Raw genomic sequence first — 20925 nt, 5'->3', positions numbered from 1 at the left:
CCATTTGTTTTCTTTGGGGATTGGCTGACTTCATTTAGCATTTCTTCTCCAACTGCAAATGCCTTGATTTTATTCTCTTTTATTGCTGAGTAATATTCCATTGTTGAGCAGGTGTTCTGATTGAGGCTGTGCAGGATTCTGCAGGGCAGAGAGATGAGAGAGACATGGTCCCTTCGGAAGGGACTCACGGGCTGGGGACAAAAAGGCAGATAGGAAGCAAGTGCCTAGAACAGAATGTGATGAGCTAGGAGCAAGGAGCAGCCCAAAGACCCTGGTACTGGGAAGAGCATGGAGACTCAGATGCGGGTGATGAAGAATGCTTCACGGAGAGGGGAACTCCTGGCTGGGCCTCACAGAATGTCATGCACAGTGTCTGCCAGGAGCCCAGGGGGCCAGTGCTGTTGAGCAGGTGGTGTGCCGACAGTGCCGTGTGTCTCTGGATAGGTCGTTCCCCTCACAGAAGGTGGGAATAGATGACTTCCCAAGTCCCAGAGAGCCCTCTAACAAGGCAGAGATTTTACTTTTAAACTACCCTACTATTTTCATGGAGTTCAGCATTGTGTGGAGCAGGGTATGATCGTGTACCAGAAGCCCACACATAAGGAGGGTAAAACTCGTGGTAGAGGTGGGGTTTAACTGACTTCTCTTCCAAGGAGCGAAGGTTTCAGTTGAGCCTCTTGCTGGCTGGGGCAGGGGTGGGGACCAGCTCACTTCACACAGAGCACATAGCGCACAGCAGGTATGCAGATCCAGACGGAGCCCTGGACCCGGATTCTTCTGTCCAAGGCTGGTCCTGGTGGGAGTCAGTACCACAGGGGTAGATCCCCTGGTTAAAGGCTCCTTGTCCCCCTAATTAGACCCATTGCACACGCTAGTTTGCTTGGGACAGTTCAGGGCTGGCCCTTCTGGGGAATGTTACTTTGCAAATGTGATCTCGGCGTCGGGGTAGGTCAGAAAGCCTCATTAGGGAATCCTTGATAGTGCCTCTTCCCCGTCAGTGTGTCTGTGTGGGACATTGAATTGGGTAGTTTCTGGCATCCCTGGGAAGTGCTGAGGACTAAGGCAGAGCCCTCTTCATACTTCACTCTGGGGACTTGTGAAGCCCTGGAGAGGGAGGGTGGGCCCCTTCTCCAGCTATGCCAGGAATTAAAAACATTTGGGTGTTTAATGAGCGTGTTCAAGGGCCATTTGCCCTGCCTGTGGACCTCCAGCCAGCCCTCTTCACATAGGTGGTGCTCAGACGGCCACATGTGAATGGAGCTGTCTTATTTCTCGCCATTAGTTTACCAGTTACAGCCAGCGGGGAACCTGAGCCCCAGGCCAACTTGGGGATACTGGGCTAGCAACTCCAGGTGGAAAGTACCAGCTCTGAGGAATGCCCAGCTTTAAGTACCGTTAATAAAGTGAAGTCATTTATTTGTGCAGCAAACATTATTGAGCATCTGCAGCAAGCCAGGCCTACACTGGGAGAGTTGGGGGCAGGGCAAGGAGGAGCAGGCCACCCCTTCCCTCCCCTTGGTGAGTGCACACCACAGGTTGCTGGAAGGAGCCCGTGACCTCTCCAGGCTGCATTGACACAGCTTTACCTGCCATTTTAGACACACATAGCTGATTGCCCTGAAGATAAACTGCATCTGGGGAGTCTTCCCTGATGGGTATTCACGGGGGATCTTTAAAACACTGTCCACTGAGGCAGCCGATATGCAGAGCCAGGTTTACCAGTTACAGCCAGTGGGGAATCTGAGCCCCTGGCCAACTTGGGGATACTGGGTTAGTTTATGAGCTCAGTCCTCCCCTCTGGGTCTCAAGGGCGTACCAGGCAGCGGCTGGCTGGCCGTGTTGGTGCGTGCACACAGGGGCCCTTGGTGCTCACAGCTGCTGCTGCCTGCCCCTGTCCTGAGCCCTGTGAGGGTGCATTGTTTGGGGGGTGATGCTGATTTCGTTCATGAGCTTTTGACAGAAGCCCAGTCCAGAATCACAGTACTCAATGTCTTGGCTCAAGATTGGCTGCTGAACCACAATGTACTGAATGGAGATCAGCCAGTTCCCTGGATATGGTGGTTCTCAAACCTTAGCAAGAGTATTGGTCCCTGAGCATGTTGTATCCCTCATGGCTGGGCCCTGCTCCTGGAGTTCTGGTCTTCAGGTCTTGGAATCTGGTCCCCGGGCCAGGAATCTGGGTTTCTTATGGACCTGGTTGATGCTGATGTTGTCAGCTTGTAGAATAAGGCCCTATCCCTGCAACCATTCCTATTTTGATTGACACTGGGTGCCCCCTGGAGCAGAACCTTGGGGACATAGCAGTCAGTCTCTTGGTGGGTGCAGGATAAAGATGGGGGCTCTGGGGTGGGCTAATTCTTATACCTCGCTCTTCTGCTGCAGGTCGAGGCGGAAGCCGTGAATCGTTCCATCACCATTGGCAACCAGACCAACTGCCCTCTGTACATCACCAAGGTGATGAGCAAGAGCGCGGCTGAAGTCATTGCCCAGGCCCGGAAGAAGGGTGAGTGCTGTGGGCTGGGCCACCTGGCTGTGAACAGGTTGGCGGGAGGGAGGGCTCATCACCCAGGAGGGCTCCTTTTCCGACCCTCATGCCAACTGGGACACTTTTATCACGTTCCAGCATTAACCTAATTACAGCCCAGCGAGGCAGGGAGCTCCAGTTTCCTGCCTTTGTTCCTGTGCTGCGGCCTTGTTCTTATCTATTTAAAGCCGCGGCTGGTGGGCGCCCCCCGCCCTGTAGAAAAGTGGGATTTAATTTGATGCAGTCTAAATAAACTAGGCACGCACGTGGGTGACGTCATTTTTCATTTGCTACGGAGCCCTTCTGGGGAATGTTACTTTGCAAAGGTGTCTCCCCTTTGAGGCTGGTGATCTTGACGGGGTAGGTCAGAAAGCCTCATGCTGGGCAGGGGGGCCTTTCTGCCCCAGATAAGATCCTGGGCAGGTTTCTGGTGCTTGAGTACACCCCCCCTGCCCCCTTCAATAAACTATGGATGCATTCTGGGCGAGGCTGGCTCTCATCCTAGGGAGTCATTGAGAAGGCTCTGGAAACTAATTCATTGAGTGCAGCTTCCAGCGCTTCCCTCAGGGGACGCTTCCTTCCGTGGAGCATCTTATGCATAATGAATGCAGCAGAGACCTGTTGTCCCCAGCTTGGGAGTTAGCTCCTCGTCCAGGGAGCCTGGGAGCCCAGAGTTGGCTTTGTTGGTGGATCTTAGTCTGATCTGAAAGGAACATGAGAAAAGGAGACCCCTTCTTCCTTTTCTCTCTCTCTCTCCCTACCTGCTTGCCTCTCTACCTGCCCGTTTCTAATCTTCTCTTGACTTGGTCTTGTCTTTCTCAGCCTCTCTTTCTCTTAGTCTCTGTCTGTGCCTTTGGCTCTCTCTGTTTCTGTCAGTAGGGAGCACTTTGACCTCTACAGCTCCGTTTCCACTTCCCCGAGGAATGTGATCTGCTCAGATCAGGGAGGGCTGTGGGATTTATTTCACTGGTGGGTGACTTCATACAAGCCCCAGAACAAATTGCTCAATGACCACTAAGTCAGCTGGGCCCGGGAGATGGCTTCCAGATGGACCTAGCACTGCCTGCTCAGACCCAGCAATTCCCAGCCCCTGTGCTCGGGAGCTCTCTGGGGCTCTCAAGTGATAGCTTTGCTGGTGCGTTCTTGGGAACCTGCCCTCTCCTGGCAGGTTCAAGGAATTGCTTTTTTTTTTTTTGCAGTAAGCATTCCCCTAAAGTGATATGATCTCCTCAGGAGTAATATAATCCACCCAAGGAGACCTGGCAGATGATGTCTTCATCACCCAGACACACATTTGTGCGACGGCCAGGTGGGGCTCAGCCACAACACTGATCACCTGTCGCAGTACCATGTAGCATGGGGGCTGTTCACACAGTGTCCAAAAGGAGAATCTAGAGGGCAGTTGATTTTTGTATCTTGTATCAATTAACCTGTGCCTGGTTGATAATAATTCACCAGTCAGGCAAACAGTTTAAAACAATCCTGAATTGTGGCCCTGTTACCTAGTGTGTACCTGAATTCAGACACTCACCTGCCCAGACTGGAGCATGGACCGTGTGGACCCTCACCAAACTGCAGTCAGGGCTGCTGGTCTTGGGGGACCAGCCCCCTGAGCAGTACTGAAGCCCTTTCTCTCTGTACCTGAGTTTTCTCATCTAAATGAGAGTCTGGAGTGTTACTGAAGCATCCAGGGGGCCGGTGCCCTCTATTGTTCCACTAACTTTCAGCTCTGTGTGTGATTGTGGGGTGAGCACCAAAGGGAACAATTTCAGTCTTTTCTAGTTCCAGAACCTCCCAGGATTAGTCCAGCTGTACCCACACCATGGTTGCCAACGTGGCTTTTGCATTTGGAGTGTCACCCTTTTAGTCCTTGAAAGCCTTCGTGTCAGACCTGAGCTGCTGGAAGGAATTTCAGTGCTCTTGGGTGCTAACGAGCAGGACAGGAACCCTGGCCAACCACACCGGCCATTAAAGTTCTTTCCACCTTGTTGGGACTCCCTGACAACTTCAGGAGGCAGCTCAGGCAGCAACTTTTATATTTTGTTTTCCTTTGCAGCTGAGTCAACAAGGTCAGGGCTATTAAAGGGTGGAATTGGGGCTCGATTGCCAGGCGTCTAAGTTCAGCCCACAGATCTCCACGTTAATGTTTGACTGACTTACCTGCACACTTCGAGATTATGTTAGACTAAGAAATGCTGTGGTTTCCCTGTGCTGGGGCTTCCTTCCTCAAGAACCTGGTAGAAACTGGGAACCTGACACCTGGCAGAAGCTTGGGGAATGTAGAAGCAAGGATTCCCATGCAACCTCCTCCCATCTGCAAGGGGAGAGTAGTAATCATCACTCATCTCATGGGGCAATGTGATAATTTGAATGTGATCATCTAGGTAAAGATGTATACAATAACTTCTACCAGCTATCCTCATGATGAGAGAATGAAGGGCTGGGTTATCCTCAGACTTGTTAGGCAAGCAGAGCAAAGACACCGCCAACTTAGGGCAAAGGTTTTCTGCTAAGGATTGCTTTTCTGCCTCCGTGGGTTCTTCTGGACCCCAGGTCTGAGGTCTGAGGCACTGCCAGCCTTCAGCCATTCCACTCCTTCGTCTGTGAAATGGAGAGAGATTTTTTTTTCCTTCAGCAAACTTTTCCTATGTGATACCTCAGGCCTAAGCATCAGGGACGAGACACCATCCCAAGCCTCAGCCAGCTCCTTCACCAGTAGGAAAGGGACTCTTGACCATAAAGTGACCGTGGGACATGGTCAGTGCTACCGAGGAGGAGGTATAAGCCAAGCAGGGCTGGGGACCTACACAGAGCCTCAGGGGGCCAGAACTCAGAATTTCTCTACAAATGTGGGCAGAAGATAACTCATAACAAGCAGTGACAGGTGCTTCTCTTGTGAGCCCCCGTACCTCGGTGTCTCCCGGGTCCCCTGTGGACCTTTACGACGTCTGTGTGTCTAGATGTTTAGGAAAGTGAGGATCTGAGATAAAAGGGAGACGCTGAGATGAACATCAGTGAGGACTGTTTTCTCCCATGCCGGCCTGACCCGACCCGACTGAGCCCGTCTTTCCTGGACACCGGCTGCCTCCGTCCTTCTGTGCCAGGCCATAGCAGGACAGATGGCGTCAACCCATTTTGCAGATTAGGAAATGAAAGCACAGCGAGGACCAGGATGTCTGGGACAGTTTTTGTGCTTGAAAGGATCTCAGACACTGGTCAGTTTAATGCTTTGTTTCCTGGAAGAGGAACCAGAAGGCAGAAATTGAATCTTATCTCAGATCAATGGGGCCTGGGGGAAGTAGTTCCAGACTCCCGGGCATCTTTCTGTCCAGGGGGTTCACTGTGGGTCTTTCTCTCCTAGAATGGTCTTCTTCCGACTGCTTTGTCACTATGTGAAAACTGGTGTGTGAATGGCAGATTTCACAGGTGAATGGCGGCCCGTGGGCGGTGCCCAGTGACATCATTTGTAGACTTGCTATTTTTTTCTTCCTCCTCAAACCACCCCCAGAACCCAGAGGCAGACACACTCAGCTGTGGCTGCTGAGGGCTTTTAAGCCCTGGGAACCCTGATTCAGGACAAGAGTTCTTATGCCTTGCAGGCTAATAGGTGTGCTCGGGCATCGTGCGAAGCATATGGTCGCGGGCTGTGAGGACCACCTCAGCTTGGGATGAATCCTTAGGGCTCAGCTAGTGCACCACACAGCAACCTAGAATCAGAACTGAGAGTGGCAGGTGGTTTGGGTTGTGAAATAAAATCTACCAAAGTCTGGATTAGTCAGGATTGTTCAGAGGAAACAGAACCAAAGGGGGTGGGGGATGGAGACAGACCTATTTTAAAGAATTGGCTCATGCAGGTGTGGGGCTGGCAAGTCTGAAGCCTGCAGGGTGGGCGAGCAGGCTAGCAGGCTGGAGCAGGTTTTCACCTGAGTCCACAGGCTGTCCAGAGACGAGCCCTTCTGGGCCAACACTCTCTCCTTTGAACAACTCGTGCCCTTTGGCGAGAATTCAGTTTGCATTATAATTCAGCTGGATCCTGCTTTTGATTTTCAGCCTTCTCACTTCTGCATCTGTGAGACTTAAGAGTCTCTTTCAGGCCATTTACGTGGTACTTGATGTGGGAATTCGAACCCCTGAATCCATTGTTTTCTTTCCCCACTTGGTTCCAGCACCATTGAGAGCAACAGTCAATCTCATGACATTTTGTCGGTTTGACAAAAATGTTCTACAGTGTCGCCCAGAATCTTGCCTCTTAGAAGTGTTGATAGCGAGCATCAGGAGTCGGATTTTGTGTATCTATTGCCCCATTGTGCCATTGACGGCAAGGGCTGGAAATAGAAACCTTAAGGCTTTTAAATTGAATCGGATTAGAGAACCAATTCCAACAACCTCAGAAGCAATCCTGAAAACTCAGTCTTGAGATTTTTGTTTCCCTAGAACCACTCTTAGTACCAAAATCTGATAGCACGGTTCCCAGGCTGATGGGTGCGGCATGGGTTCTCTGAAAGAGCAAGTCTGGTGTGTGTGTATGTGTGTGGGTTGTGTGTGCCTGTCCCTCTGACTTTCCGTCCCAGGCCCTTTTCTGTCTCTCTTGGGCCTCATTCTGAGTTATACACACACGTGATCTTCCATTGTTCCTACTTTTGATTTGTCCTCCTGCTTCTCATTCATGGGAAATGACGGACTGTAGGAGCCAGGAGCTGTCAAACATTTTTAAACCCCAACCTTGCATTTATTCTTCACGAATGCACCCTGGCCCCAGGCTGGTTGTGAATAAACATCACCCGTGTGTCCCCTGTGAGTCCCTGCATTTCCCAGGGTTACGAGTGAGCCTGCCAGAGGCTGGCTTGGGGTCACATCCTTCAGTTTAGACTTTCCCTGGAGAAGAAAATCATGAAGCTCTGATGGCCGCCAAGAAAGCGTCAGCAGTGTGTTTAGAGAAGTGCAGAAAGGCCAATTAAGCCATTCTGTGGTTTATTATTATGAGTGGCAATTATTTCTGGCATGCCAGCTCACTGGTGTCTGTGGCCTGACTGAGCTCCGGAAGCTCATTCAGGGCTCCTCATGCACACTGTTTATAGAATGGGGAGAGGAGCCCTGGGGGAGGCACCAGGCCACTGGGGAGAGCCTCATTCTGTAGGCCCATGCTGCCCTGGAGGTGGAGGCCTTGGACTGGTAGTTAATCCCTGCCCTGCCTTTGGAACTGAAGAACAGAAATAAAGTCAAAAGACAGCAAGAACCTCCGAATCCCTCAGTGAATTACAACAGAACAAAGCAGAAATGACCCTCAAGAGGCTCCCCTTTTCTCTTAGTGCCCCCTTTCTTGTCCATGCTGCTGCCATCTTGGTTTGGCTCAGGTACAGGAGTCTTTGCTTATCCTTGGTCTAAGCAGGAAGGTTCTGGTCAGCAGTGGCCTTGGAAGCCCCAACCCATCAAGTTAAGAGGTTTCCAGAGGCTGAAGGCTGAGTGTGTTCTCTTGCGAGGTGGGTGTCCTGGGTGCTGGTAGAAGAGACCTTTGAGCAGTGGTGTTTCGCAGGGAGAGATGAAGCCAGCACTCCTAGCACCATCCCCTCCTGGTGCTCAGTTTCCAAGGGCAGGACTGAGGAGCAAATTGAGTGAGAGGATGAGTCCTGACAAGTTACGTGGAACCATGGAACCCCGGGAAATGTGGGCGTTGGTTCAGGGACCCCTAGGCCCTCAGACTGTGGGTTTTTATTGGTTGTTTGGTTGGTTTTTATTACTCCAAGCACCCTTGTTCTCATGAACTTTTTCACGCCGTGGGGGTAGAACCAGAAGACCTTTAGGACTGTGAATTCTTGGTGTTCCTAGGGCTTACCCAGATCTCACCTTTGTGCTCAGACAGGCAGGCAGCAGTAGGTGGGACCTCCAGACCTGGCTGGGCCGGGAGAGTGAGACTTAACCAGATGGGTTGGACTGAACTAGATCAAGTTAGACTTCACAAGATCTTTTGGATTTACCACCCCAAAGCTGGGAGCTGAGGTCCTGTGAGAGGCTGCCCCTGGGTCCTGGTCAGCTGTTGGCATCTGGTGAAGGACCTTGGCTGTAACAAGTCCTTGTCACATACGCTGTTTATCTGCTTTGGGGTGAGCTGAGTGGGCTCTCTGCACCAGCTTCTGGGGGAGTCTTTGAGTGGATCAGGAAGGCAGGGTCCCTTCCAGTCATCCTGAGTTGGCACTCTTCTTCCTGGGGGCTTTCTTCTGGGCAGGCCCCCTGGTCCTGGAGTCCCTCCTCCTGCTTGGGACTGTGACTGATTGCCCGGAGCCAGCAGCCTGCTGGGGCCTCCACCACTCCCTGGCTGAACAGCGACTTCTTTGTGGAATTCCTGAGGCAGGAGGGGGCAGCTCCTCCGAGCCAGCTCTGAGTGGCGGGCAAAGAGGGTGTTGTGGAATATTATCTGGTGATAAGGCTTTGGAAGCCGTGGAGAGGAAGGGAAGCACATTCCTGACTGGGCCGGGTTTGGCCCCGAGGGCCCTGTGTTTGGGGAGAAGGGAATCTAGGCTGGACAATGTGGGTGGGGGTGAACCCTGCGGCAGGAGAGGTGGATGTGGCTGGCTGAGCTCAAATTCCGGCTCTGATGCCTTTAATTAACACATGATTGGGCCGTTTGATCCATCTAATGTGTAGTTTTTGAGTGCCTACTCTGTGCAGATGAATAAATTGCCTACAATGTGTCTCCATTGAGAGGAGTCAAAGAAACTCAAAACTGGGCATTCAGTGGAGCTGAGGATGGGATTCTGGGGCAGATGGTGTGAGGCCGAATTGTTCTCGGCATGACGTCAAAGAGGAGATCTTTGGATAGTGAGGGCAGTAGATGTTTCAGTGAGGAGTGGTTTTTATTTTATTTTTACTTTTATATTTTAATTTTTAAAGTTTTTGTGCTTAGGGCACCAGCAGTTTGCCTTCCCATGTATATAAATGACTCCCAACACCCTGGCTGGCTCTGCATTGACCGAGTTGGGGACAGGATTTGGGCAGCAGGAGCTGGCGTTCTTTCTTGGACATTGTAGCAAATTCGCCAAGGCTTTGGAAGCTCTGAGACCTCACTCGTGTGGCTGTGGCCACTCCACCAAAGCCGGCCATGGGTGTGGCAGCTGTCATGGGCAGCTCCCCTCACGGGGCCACCCGGGTCCAGGCTTCCTCTCGGGAGGTCTGGAGGTGGTGTGTTTGCTGTCCAGGGCTTCGGCTCGTCCTGTCCTGGGTGATTTCCTCTCGCTGGCCTTGCAACAGAACTAGACAGGGCAGGGCACCGGCACGTGTGAGTGGAGAGGGCGCTTGCTGAGCCCCAAGGGCACGTTCGAGTGCATCCAAGAAGAGCCTCGGTGGCACTTGGGCCGGGTGCTTGAAGCCAAGTAAACTGGAGATTGTTCCCGGAGCTTGGGAGCAGGCGTGGGAGGCAGAAGCCTGGGGGCTGTTTGGGACCACCAAGGGACAATGCGCAGGCTTCACAGGGGGGTTCACAGGAAATTTCCAAGAGCACATGCCCTATAGGTGGCTTTGGCCAGATGAGGGACGTGGCCTCCCTAGCATGCATTGCCTCACCGGTGACAAGGCTGCCGTCTCCTTCACAGGGCTGGTGAGAGCAGTGGGGGCTCCCAGTGTCCCCCAGTGAAGGTGGCCCCCACTCCTCCTCCTGTCTGACTGAGCCACGTGTGTTCTGACCCTCAGGAACTGTGGTGTACGGCGAGCCCATCACCGCCAGCTTGGGGACTGACGGCTCTCACTACTGGAGCAAGAACTGGGCCAAGGCCGCCGCCTTTGTCACCTCCCCACCCCTGAGCCCAGATCCAACCACTCCAGACTTTCTCAACTCCCTGCTCTCCTGGTGAGTCCTGGCCCCGACTCCTCCACACTCCAAGCTGACCTGACAGGTGACCCATGCGGTGGCCCAGAGCAGGCTTGGAAATAGACCCTTAGGCACCAAACGGGGGGGTTGATAGATGCGAACAAGGAATTATCATTGTGTCCCTGTCCCTGGAGGGTGTTCCTGATAAAAAGCTGGGCCATCGTGACAGTCAGCCGTGGGGCATGAGTTGGTGTCTGAAGACCCCTCTTGGGCGGCAGGACTTGACCTCCCTGACCACAAGTGGTCTCGTCTGTGCGTCGAGGATGCCTTCTCCTTGGAGGCCTGACGAGAGTGCTGGTGGGCTGCCGGCGAGTGTCCCCCGGTGAAGGTGGCCTCCATACTCAGTTGCTGGACCGAGCCCTGGGCGTTCTGATTCTCTGGGTGCCACGAGTTCCCCCAGATTCCTCGCCGGACAGATTGGGCACCGTGTCATCCTATTCTCTGTTTCCTTCCAGTGGAGACCTGCAGGTCACTGGCAGTGCCCACTGCACTTTCAACACTGCCCAGAAAGCCGTAGGAAAGGACAACTTCACCCTGATTCCCGAGGGCACCAACGGCACGGAGGAGCGGATGTCCGTCATCTGGGACAAGGCTGTGGTAAGGACCAAGGGCCTCACTCGTGGTGCGCTTTGGTGCTCCCCGGCCTCCTCATCTGCAGGCATGGACTGGAGATGCTGGTTGAGAACATTCTAGAAGCTGGTACTTGTGTGGCAGTCTCCCACACAAGTAGGAGTGGTCTCCGTGACTACTCCTGAAAGGTCATGTCACCTTAAATATTACATCATCTCTGGGACAGTGGAGCCTGAGAACATGTAGCCTTTAAATGTGACTTCTGTGCCCGTCAGGAGAGAACCCCCTCAGCCACCTGGTGACTTGATCAGCTAGCTCTTGTCCCGTTGGAAGTGGACTCTCTGAAGGCTGTCTGGATTTAGCATTTCTATCCCACCTCAGGCTTCTGGAAGGCCCAGTTTGAACAGGCACTGGGCTTTGGGGAATCTTTGGGCTGTTTCATTTTAATGTTTTAAAATGTAACAGCAACAGGTTTTACTGCTTCTTGATGGATTTTTAGATTATGTGAATAAAAATCACCTTGTTTCAGACCCAACTCCAGGGAGCATGCTAGCAAGTGCCTTTCCATTTTTAAGGAGTGCTTAAGTGCACGGTTACGTATGTTATGTGAGAGTGTGTCCATAACATTGGCATCATGCATAGTATTTTGAGATCTGTTTTTTTGGGCAGTTTTAATATACCATGAAAAAGTTTCCACATCCTTAAATGCACTTGGTTTTTGATAGCAGACTTTTCCATCTGGTGCTAAATGGTGATTCACTGGCAATGCTTTGAACATTTCTGTTGTTTCTGATATTTTTTACCGGGATGGACGTCCGTGTAGACACATCCTTGGACACATCCTTAATAATAATGTTTGCATCACCAGGGAAAAGGGTGTGTGCATTTTTAAGGCTGTTGATACATATTATTGTTAGCATTCTTTCAAGGAAAATTGAACCCCTTTATATGCAACCAGTAATGTGTGACATCCCCCAGTGTTTTCTCCATGTCCAAATGGGTACTATGAGCCAAAACCCAAAGTAGTATTGATTTGATAGGTGAATGTTAAGTCTCATTGTTTGACTTTTAATTTCTTCAGTTACTGATTAGAGTAAATATTCTTTTATGTGCTTTTTGGCCATTTGTACCTTTTTTACTCTCTCTTGCTGCATGCTCATTTCCTGTGCCCATTGTTGTACTGAATTTAGAACCGATTTGGGAAGGAAAGGACTTGAGCTAATGTGATTGGCGCCTACTGTATACTGTGGAGCCAGAGGCAGAGCTGAGACCTGCAGTTAGAGTAGATGCGAGGTGACATCTATGCCTCTCTCCCTCTCTCTTTTTTTGGTACCGGGTATTGAACTCAGGGGCACTTGGCTACTGAGCCACATCCCCAGCCCTATTTTGTATTTTATTTAGAGAGAGGGTCTCACTGAGTTGCTTAGTGCCTCACTATTTGCTGAGAGGCTGGCTTTGAACTCGCAATCCTCCTGCCTCAGCTTCTGGAGCCATTGAGATTACAGGCCTGTACCACCCAGCTGCACCTGTCTTTTGTTGAGAGGCACATGCGACCTTTGTGTTCCAATGGCATGTCCCTTCTCTATGCTGGATAGCATCCCACCTTGCAGCTCTCTGACCTGCTGTCGTGTGTGCTCTGCCCCTCAGGTCACTGGGAAGATGGACGAGAACCAGTTTGTGGCTGTAACCAGCACCAATGCAGCCAAAGTCTTTAACCTTTACCCCCGGAAAGGCCGCATCGCTGTGGGATCTGACGCCGATCTGGTCATCTGGGACCCTGACAGCATCAAAACCATCTCTGCGAAGACACATAACAGTGTAAGCCTGTTAGCTCGTACACCTCATCCACATGGATTACAGGCACACGAGGGGCAGAGGAAGGGAGAGGCCCCGGGGGCTGTAAAGAGAGCTTGCTGTGCTGGGAATGAATTTTCCCCAGGATGTGTGGTAACTTGAAATTTGTTGAGGGAGCAAACAAAAAGAAAAAAGCCATTTCAGCGAAGTCATTAAGAATGTTACTTTCACCCACATTTTAGAGTACCGTGGCTTTACCTTCAGCATCCCCAAGGTGACATTGGGTCCTAAGAAGCTTCTAGAAGTTGGGCATCGTCCCACCATCGTGGTTTGGTGGTGCACCTCCTTTGCTGGTGCTTGGTGCAAGGGACCTGAATAGAGCAGTAACTGTACAGTCCTGAGTCACCGGGCACTTTAATTTTCACATGTCGTTGTTTTCTGTGGGGGTGGTGTTACCAGGAACCTGACAGAAAATGACAGGTTTGACTTCCCCCCAGAGAGAAGCAACACGTGCAGCCATTGGATGGTGGTTAGGACCTGCAGAGGTGGGCAGCTCTCGCCTCTCAGTTAGGCTCTCGAGCTTGGGGATGTGCTGTCTTTAAAGGCCTCAGTCTCCGCAGCTGAGGTCTGCGTGTCCTGTGATGCTGTGGGGCAGTGGGCATGGAGCACAATTCCTCTGTAAAAATCGTCTGTGTGTAAAATCGAAAGAACACGGACCAGGGGAGCTGTGGAGAAGAAGGGTGCCTCCGGCCGAAGTGTTTTGTCAGGACCTCGCTTGAATCTGGAAGTGCTTCCTTGACGAAGCAAGAGGAGGTTCTGGGTGCAGTTCTAGGCGGAGAGCTGCTGGCTCACAGTGGACTGGTTCTAGTTGACCTAGCCAGCACGGACCCCACCCGAGTGCCCCGCGTCACGGGGATGGGATTCTGGCATCTCTCTAGGACAGGCTGGCGCCCTTTGCTGGATTCAAACCCCTCACTTGGACAGAGGTTCTGGGGCTGCGGCGAGGCGGGCTCCAGTCCATGTGTGGGGCTGCCTTTCCTTCCCTCTGTCCCCGTTGGCTGGCCCGCTTCCAGCCTCGATCCCGTCTGGGTGCTGAGTGATCCCCTCTGGGGAACCTGCCTCTCCGTGGGCACCTAGCTTGGCACTCCTGCCTGCTCTGTCATGTAACACCCAGTAAAGGGCGTTTTCTCACCCCACGAGGGAAGATAAATAAATGGAGGCGTTGAGAGTGGAAGTGACTGGTCTATGTCACACAGTGATTTTGCAGTTGAGCCAGAATTGGAACTGAACGTCGTCCAGGGCCCTTCACTGCCAGGCTGAGCACACAGCCCGCTGTCAGGGTTAGATAGAGACAGTGCTTCCCTCCCGCGCACAGTCCCTCCCCCAGAGCCAATGAAAAGAGCAGACAGGGTCCGTGGCTTGAGGTCAGATGACCTGGGGACTCGCCTCTGGCGTGCTCCGTCTGGACCGTGGAGGATGAGCCTCAGGAAGACAGAGGCTGGGCTCCATCCGTTTCCATTCAGACCTGTTAGAGGGTCAGCACTGCCCTGCCTTTCCTGCAGGTGACCCTGTGAGGGAAACCGCGACTTTCAGATGGCCTCTTTTCTGCCCTCACCTGCCTCACAGCCCCGGCACTCAGCATGCCATGTGTCATTAGTCACAGCAGGAGGTTTACCCTGTGTCACTGTGTCTCCTACCACGGAGCAGTGAGCGTGGGTTTGGGGGAGCTGTGTGGACATCGCGTATCGGAGCCCCTGCCTACAGGTGCCTGAAGGGCTGAGTACCCAGTGCTGTGACCCACCCCCGGGATGCTTCAGTTTTAAGGTACTTTGAGCCGAGGGGCTGGTCCCTCCCTCCATCGTTTGAAAGTGAGATGTCCCCAGAGACCTTCCAGGGGCTCATTCCTAGGTGACAAGGCATAATCCATGAGTCCTTGGATGCCAAAGGGCTCACACCCTGGTAGGCAAAGCACAGTAAAGAGCCAGACAGCGTGTGAGGGGACATGCTCCAAATGTCCCTCAGTGCCAAGCCCCAGATAGCTGCTTTTATTTCATTTGCTCTTGGCCTCTGTCCTTTGAAGTGGGTCTTAGCCACTTACGGATAAGGAAGGTGTCAGGGACTTGTCCAGGGTCACACAGCTGGCAAATGGCAGACCTGGGGTGGGGACCCAGGAAGATGGCCCTCTGTCCAGTCTCTGTGTGGAAGGGTTCAAGCAGAGGTATTAGACAAGGAGTTGTGGATAACACGGATGGCTTGACCCAGGATGACACACACCTTCTGAAGGGCGTTTCAGAGACGACAGGGTTCTCTGACGAACTACACAGGGATGAAACCTTTTGTGTTGTCATTGTCACTGAAGACTTGGGAAGGTGACAGATGAAGAAATCAAAGCTCTGAGACAGGGTTAAAGTGATCTAGCCCCCAGAGTCACAGCTCCTGGATGTTACTGTGGCTGAGATGCCGTTGGTGGTAAGAGAGTCCCTTAGCTGATGATGGAGGAGAGCCAACAGGAGAAGTCTCATAGGAGACGCCTGTCAAAATGCTGGGCCACGCAGGCCAGCCTGGGCCTAGAGGGTCAGTGAGAGGTGGGGCTGCCCTGCCGGAGAAGTCAAGAGACCTTACGTGCCCGACTCGGGCAGGGGCAAGGGGCGGGGCCTGCTCTGAACTTCCTGTGCTCCCCTCTTCCAGTCTCTGGAGTACAACATCTTCGAGGGCATGGAGTGCCGTGGCTCTCCTCTGGTGGTCATCAGCCAGGGGAAGATCGTCCTGGAGGACGGCACTCTCCACGTCACCGAGGGCTCAGGGCGCTATGTTCCCCGGAAGCCCTTCCCTGACTTTGTTTACAAGCGCATCAAGGCCAGGAGCAGGGTAAGTGCTTTTGTTCTTAGGAATTTCTTTCTTTCTTTTTTTTTTTTAAGTCATGGGTTAAGTTCAGTTCCACCGACATTTATGAAGCACTGACGTCAGGATACTGGGGCGAGCACAGAGGGACGTGGGGATAAGGAGACCTGGTCTTCTTATTCCTGGTGCTTGAGGTCCGGGTGGAGAAGCCTGCTCAGAGCCAGCCAGGGCCATGTGTGCCGCCCTGTGATCCTGCAGCGTGTGCTGTGGCGAGGAGCCTGCCGTGAGCCCAGAGGAGGGAAGGTGTCCTGGGAGGGGGCATTTCAAGTTGGGTTTTGAAGGTGAAGTAGGAGTTTATCAAGTCAGAGAAGGGAGGTGCAGGAACTGGAGAGGGAGGCTGTCATGTGTCTGGGGCACAGCTGGTGCTTGGGGACTGGGAGGCAGGGAAGGATGGAGCCCTATGAGAATGACAGGAAGAGTGAGATTGGGAAGAGCTTGGGGCAGATCTCCAACATGACACTGTAAGTTTAGGGGATTCTTCCAGGGTCTAAGGTTGAGGTGCTTTGGGAAGAAATCTAAAAAATGTTAGTTGTTGTGGAATAACCAGTTACCTGTAGCCCACCTCGTGGGAGCTGGGCCTGGAGCTGCGGGGCCCTCCGCCACATGAGTCCCTGTTGTTCGCGTCTGTAAGGAAGGTCCTCCATCTCCTCACGCCTAGGCTCCAGGCCATGTTCCTTCCCAGCAGGGGAGGCGTCCTCTGTGATGTGGCCTGAGCAGAGGGCTCTTGTGTTTTGCAGCTGGCAGAGTTAAGAGGAGTCCCTCGCGGCCTGTATGACGGACCTGTGTGCGAGGTGTCCGTGACGCCCAAGACGGTCACTCCAGCCTCCTCAGCCAAGACGTCTCCCGCCAAACAGCAGGCCCCGCCTGTCCGGAACCTGCACCAGTCTGGATTCAGCTTGTCTGGTAGGTTCCCGGCTTGCCCAGGGGCCCCTCCGCAGGCCAGTTCCCCAGAGGTTGCAGTTGCATTTGGAGGTGGGACACACTCCTGTCATCAGAGATGCATCTTTACAGTCAGTGACCAGTTGATTTCAGAATCTCCACATTAGTTTATGCCACATGTGGCACTACCAGGCCCCTCCTAGGTCCAGGATCTAATAGATTGCAAGGACATTTTTTTAGTTTGTTGGATCCATCCTCAGGAAGGACACTGATAGTTCAGGGCTGGAGTCGTCCAGGAGTCTGGAGCAAACTCGATAGCCCAGCTCCACGTGTGCCTCAGTCTCCTCTTCTGTGGAACGGGGACTATGGTAGCAGCTCCCTTATGGAATTGTGAGGATCAGTTGAGTTGACGTTCAACCAAAATGCTTAGATCAGAGCCATTGGAGAGCTGTTAGCTATTTGCTGGGATAAAATCTGTGATATTCCCTTGGTGAGAGGAAAGGTCTAGATTTTAAGGTCTCCTTCCTTGAAACTTCCCTCCCCTCTTTCATTGGGGCCCATGACCAGAGCTTCCCACCCTCCAGAGTCCTGCGATATGTTAAAGAAATAACTCATTAGATGTCTTTCTTGTCAGGTCTCCTTTTTTTTTTTTTTTTTTTTCCCTAGAAAATTGCCATATAGGCCATGCATAGATTACCCATTTTCAAAAAATTTAAAAAGAGTGAACCTTATTTCTGTCATGCCGTCATATATAAGTGCAGGTAAAGGCTCCCTCATCCCAAGTACTTGGAATGAGAAGAAGTGTTTCAAATTTCAGGGTTTTGTTTTTGTTTTTGTTTTTTTTAATTTTGGTGATACTTGCATATCCATAATGAAATATCTTGGGGATTGACCCCGAGTTTAAACATGAAGTTCACTCGTGTTTTGTATGTACCATCCACGATCAGAAGGAAATTTCATATGCTATTTTAGAGTGCATGTGTTCTGACTGCAGCCCCCACACGAGGTCAGCTGGGGAACTGTCCACCAGTGAGGTCCCGTGGACTTTCAAAAAGTTTCAGATTTGGGAGTGTTTCGGATTTGGGATTTCGGATCAGGGATGCTCCTGTGTTCCTGCTCTTCATCGCGTGCGTAGGACTAGGAAACACGATACCAGAGCGGGAGATTGCTGTATCCCCAGGAAAGCTGCCCCCGCTAGGAACCAGGACAGGCTGCAGGGTGAAATGTCGGGGTCTATTTGTGGTTTTACTTCCCCACTAATGGATCCAGCCAGGCCCCCATGAGGACTGCTTGTCCTGGATGTAATTCTTGGGCTGACTTTGGTCCATCTCTGTTTTGGGGTTTGAGCTCATGTTTTAAAAAAAAAATGGAGAAGGCTGTGCCCAGCACTCCTTCCAGACTGCTTTTTGGGTTTAAAGCAGGAGACTGTTTTACTGATGTGGCCCCTCACCCCTGTCTTCTCTCCCCTTCCCTCCAGGCGCTCAGATTGATGACAACATCCCCCGCCGTACCACCCAGCGCATCGTGGCGCCCCCTGGTGGCCGTGCCAACATCACCAGCCTGGGCTAGAGCTCTGGCCTGCAGGCCACTTGGGAATGGGGGATGGGACACCTGAGGACATTCTGAGACTTCCTTCCTTCTCCTTCTCTTTCTTCTTCTTCCTCTTTTTTTTTTTTTTTTTTTTTTTAAAGAGCCTGTGATAGTTGCTGTGGGCAGCCAGTTCATGGGGCTCCCTCTCGGGCCCTGCACTCCGTCTCTCACTTGGAGTTATGAATTTGTCACCTACTTCCCTGAACATGAGTACCACACCCAAGCCTAGCCATCCGTCCCCACACGGAGCTGCACCCAACACTCAGACATGCTACAAAGCAAACCCCAGCGAGGGCGCCCTCCACCGCGCCCCCCTGTGCTCCTCAGCATCTTTCCTTGTCATGGGGGGAGATACAGTGAATTGCCCAGAGCTGCCTTTTTTTCTTTTCTTTTTCAATTTTTTAAAAGTTGTTTTTTTTTTTTTTTTTTTTTTTTTGTGGGGCTGGGGAGGGATAGGGGGTGGGCTAGAGTTTTGTTCCTTTTTTTTTAATACTAAATTGGAAAGTCTGATTCAATATTAACACACAGGGTTTGAACTGGACATCCTAATGATGCAATTATATAACCATCATGCTGACTCAGGGCGGTTGGCAGACTCGCTTTGTCCCTCCTGAGAGGCTCCAAAGTGTCCACATCGCCATTCTGTAATCTTCTGGGTCAACTGTTGAGAAAGGGCAAGTTTTCTTTTTTGGCCTAGATTTTGCAGCAGATTAGATCTTTTGAGGATTCTCTTTGCCATTTTTCTTCTCTCTCTCTCTCTCTCTCTCGTGTTGTCAGTCATGAGTCCCTTCAGATATCTGGCTCTTTCTCCATGTTTCCTCTGGCCCTTGTCTCTGAGATGGTATTTTCCCCCCCACCCCCCCCCCCCCGTCCCCGTCGTCTTTTCCGATTGCCAGGGTGACAGTTTTACCGAGGCCAGCACCTGTCCAGCAGGACTTGAGCTTTGCCCTTGTGACCATAGTACACGTTATCCTGGTCCTGGAAGAGTGGTGCTACCCGCCCACCGTCACGAGGAGGTGTGTCTGACTTTGAGACTCTTACCAGGGGCAGGGATGGGCTGGGTTCTCACCCACGCTGTCCAGGACGGGCCCAGTATGGGGCCACACAGAGCTGAGCATTGGAGAAAAATGCAGAGCTAACTGGCCCAATCCATAAATCCAACCCAGTAACCCGGGTGAACCAGCCAACCACAAGCCATCTACCACCTTAGAGGGGCCTTGCCCATGGGAGTCTGGCCCTGAGGGTCAGCTCTTTTTTCTCCTGGAAAGTTTCTAGACTATATTGGGCCTTTTCACTTAGGGGGAAAACACCGTTTTTTTTTTTTTTTTTCCCGGTTCAATTATTTCAAAAGATGTAATGCAACATAGGGAGAACTTATCAACCCAGAAAATCCCTTGGAACTTTGACTTAAAGACCTGTTCACTTTGCAAGAGGCAAGAAAAATGTTGTATGTATTGTATGTCATATCAGGGCTGTTGTGGGAGAAAAACCTTTCAAGTCCAGCATGTGGCCCACTTAGACCACAGTGGCCTCGTGTCTCACACTCCTCCCTTCCCTTGGCTCAGAGACACCCCCCCCCCCCCCGCCCCCGCCGCCCCTTCACTAGCTGGCTGCTTTCTGTCCCTGCTGACTTGTGTCGCATCTCTTTCCAAACCTGTTTCCAGGTCCTTGTAAGCAATGTCAGGTCTGCAGGCTTCTATGAAACCAAATCTGCTTTTGTCAAGTGCAACATCAAAACGTAGGTCATCCACATCTTGACGCTTGTCTATCCACACGTTTTGCCTTCGGGGTTATGGTCGGGATTTTGGTTTTTGTTGTTGTTGTTGTTTATTTGTTATTTTAAAGGTGAATTGCACTTTTGAAAAATTAATTGGTTGACTTAATATATTTGTTTTTTTTTTTCTTTCTTACCTTCACTTAGAGGAAATTTGAACAAGTTGGAAAACATTTTTGTTTCAATTCTAAGAAACACAAGCAGCTCGTCAGTATTCACTTGTCTTCCTGTTTTTCCTGTACCAGGTCATGGTAATTTTGGTTGTTTTGATTGTTTTCTTAAAAAAAAAGAAAAGAAAAGAAAAGAAAAACAGTTTAAAATCTGAAGATTTCCGCAGGCTGTGTAAGCATGTTTACCTGTTGGCTTGCTGTGTGTGTCTGTTAAACGAATGTCATATGTAAATGCTAAAATAAATCGACAGTGTCTCAGAACTGAATAACTGCAGTGACTTGATGCTCTAAAACAGTGTAGGACTTAATAATAGATGGTTTTTAATCCTTGCGATTGTGATTGTGACCCCTGAGTGGAGGACCTTTCAGTGCTAAAGCTGATCATGTGTGTAACCAGAAGAGACTTTTGTTTTTGTTTGTTTTTTTTGTTTTTTTGTTTTTTTTTTGTAACCACTGTCTTAATGGCAAAATAATTATGGTAAAAGACAAGTCTCGTGTTTATTATTCCTTAAGAACTCTGTGTTATATTACCATGGAACACCTAATAAAGCAAAATGTGGTTGTTTCAGGGGTGTGTCTGTGTTGGGGTGCTCAGGAGGTGGCCGCTTGGTCTCCAAAAATGCTTCTCCCCTGGATATTCACAGAAGCCCTGGCTTGGCTTGGTTTTGGTGACTGTACCAGTTCAGGAGCTCTCGGTCCACATCACCGTTGCCATGTCCAGGCCATAGGATAAGGTCTAATTCCAAGCAAAGCTATATCCTGTGGGGCGCATGGAAGCCGAATGTCAGAATTTTTTTTTTTTTTATATAAGTAGCATTTTTCAGAAATATATATTTTTTTTAGTTGTAGATGGACAAGTGCA

At 51.1% G+C, this 20925-nt stretch overlaps 1 protein-coding gene across 2 annotated transcripts in view; it reads left to right on the top strand.

Annotated features, from left to right (window-relative positions):
- The window catches only part of Dpysl2 (dihydropyrimidinase like 2), a 113268-nt gene extending 92659 nt beyond the window's left edge, over positions 1 to 20609 (top strand). For both annotated transcript variants that reach the window (XM_076853548.1, XM_076853549.1), the window contains exons 8-14: positions 2383 to 2503; positions 10208 to 10364; positions 10841 to 10982; positions 12603 to 12773; positions 15438 to 15617; positions 16388 to 16553; positions 18007 to 20609. In XM_076853548.1, coding sequence (XP_076709663.1) covers positions 2383 to 2503; positions 10208 to 10364; positions 10841 to 10982; positions 12603 to 12773; positions 15438 to 15617; positions 16388 to 16553; positions 18007 to 18098 — 1029 coding nt within the window. In that variant the 3' untranslated portion in view covers positions 18099 to 20609. The remainder of the gene's footprint in view (positions 1 to 2382; positions 2504 to 10207; positions 10365 to 10840; positions 10983 to 12602; positions 12774 to 15437; positions 15618 to 16387; positions 16554 to 18006) is intronic.
- Positions 20610 to 20925: the final 316 nt, after the last annotated feature.

Source organism: Callospermophilus lateralis, chromosome 4 (genome assembly GCF_048772815.1).
Source record: "Callospermophilus lateralis isolate mCalLat2 chromosome 4, mCalLat2.hap1, whole genome shotgun sequence".
NCBI classification, from domain to species: Eukaryota; Metazoa; Chordata; class Mammalia; order Rodentia; family Sciuridae; genus Callospermophilus; species Callospermophilus lateralis.
This window is presented reverse-complemented; position numbering and strand designations above follow the sequence as displayed.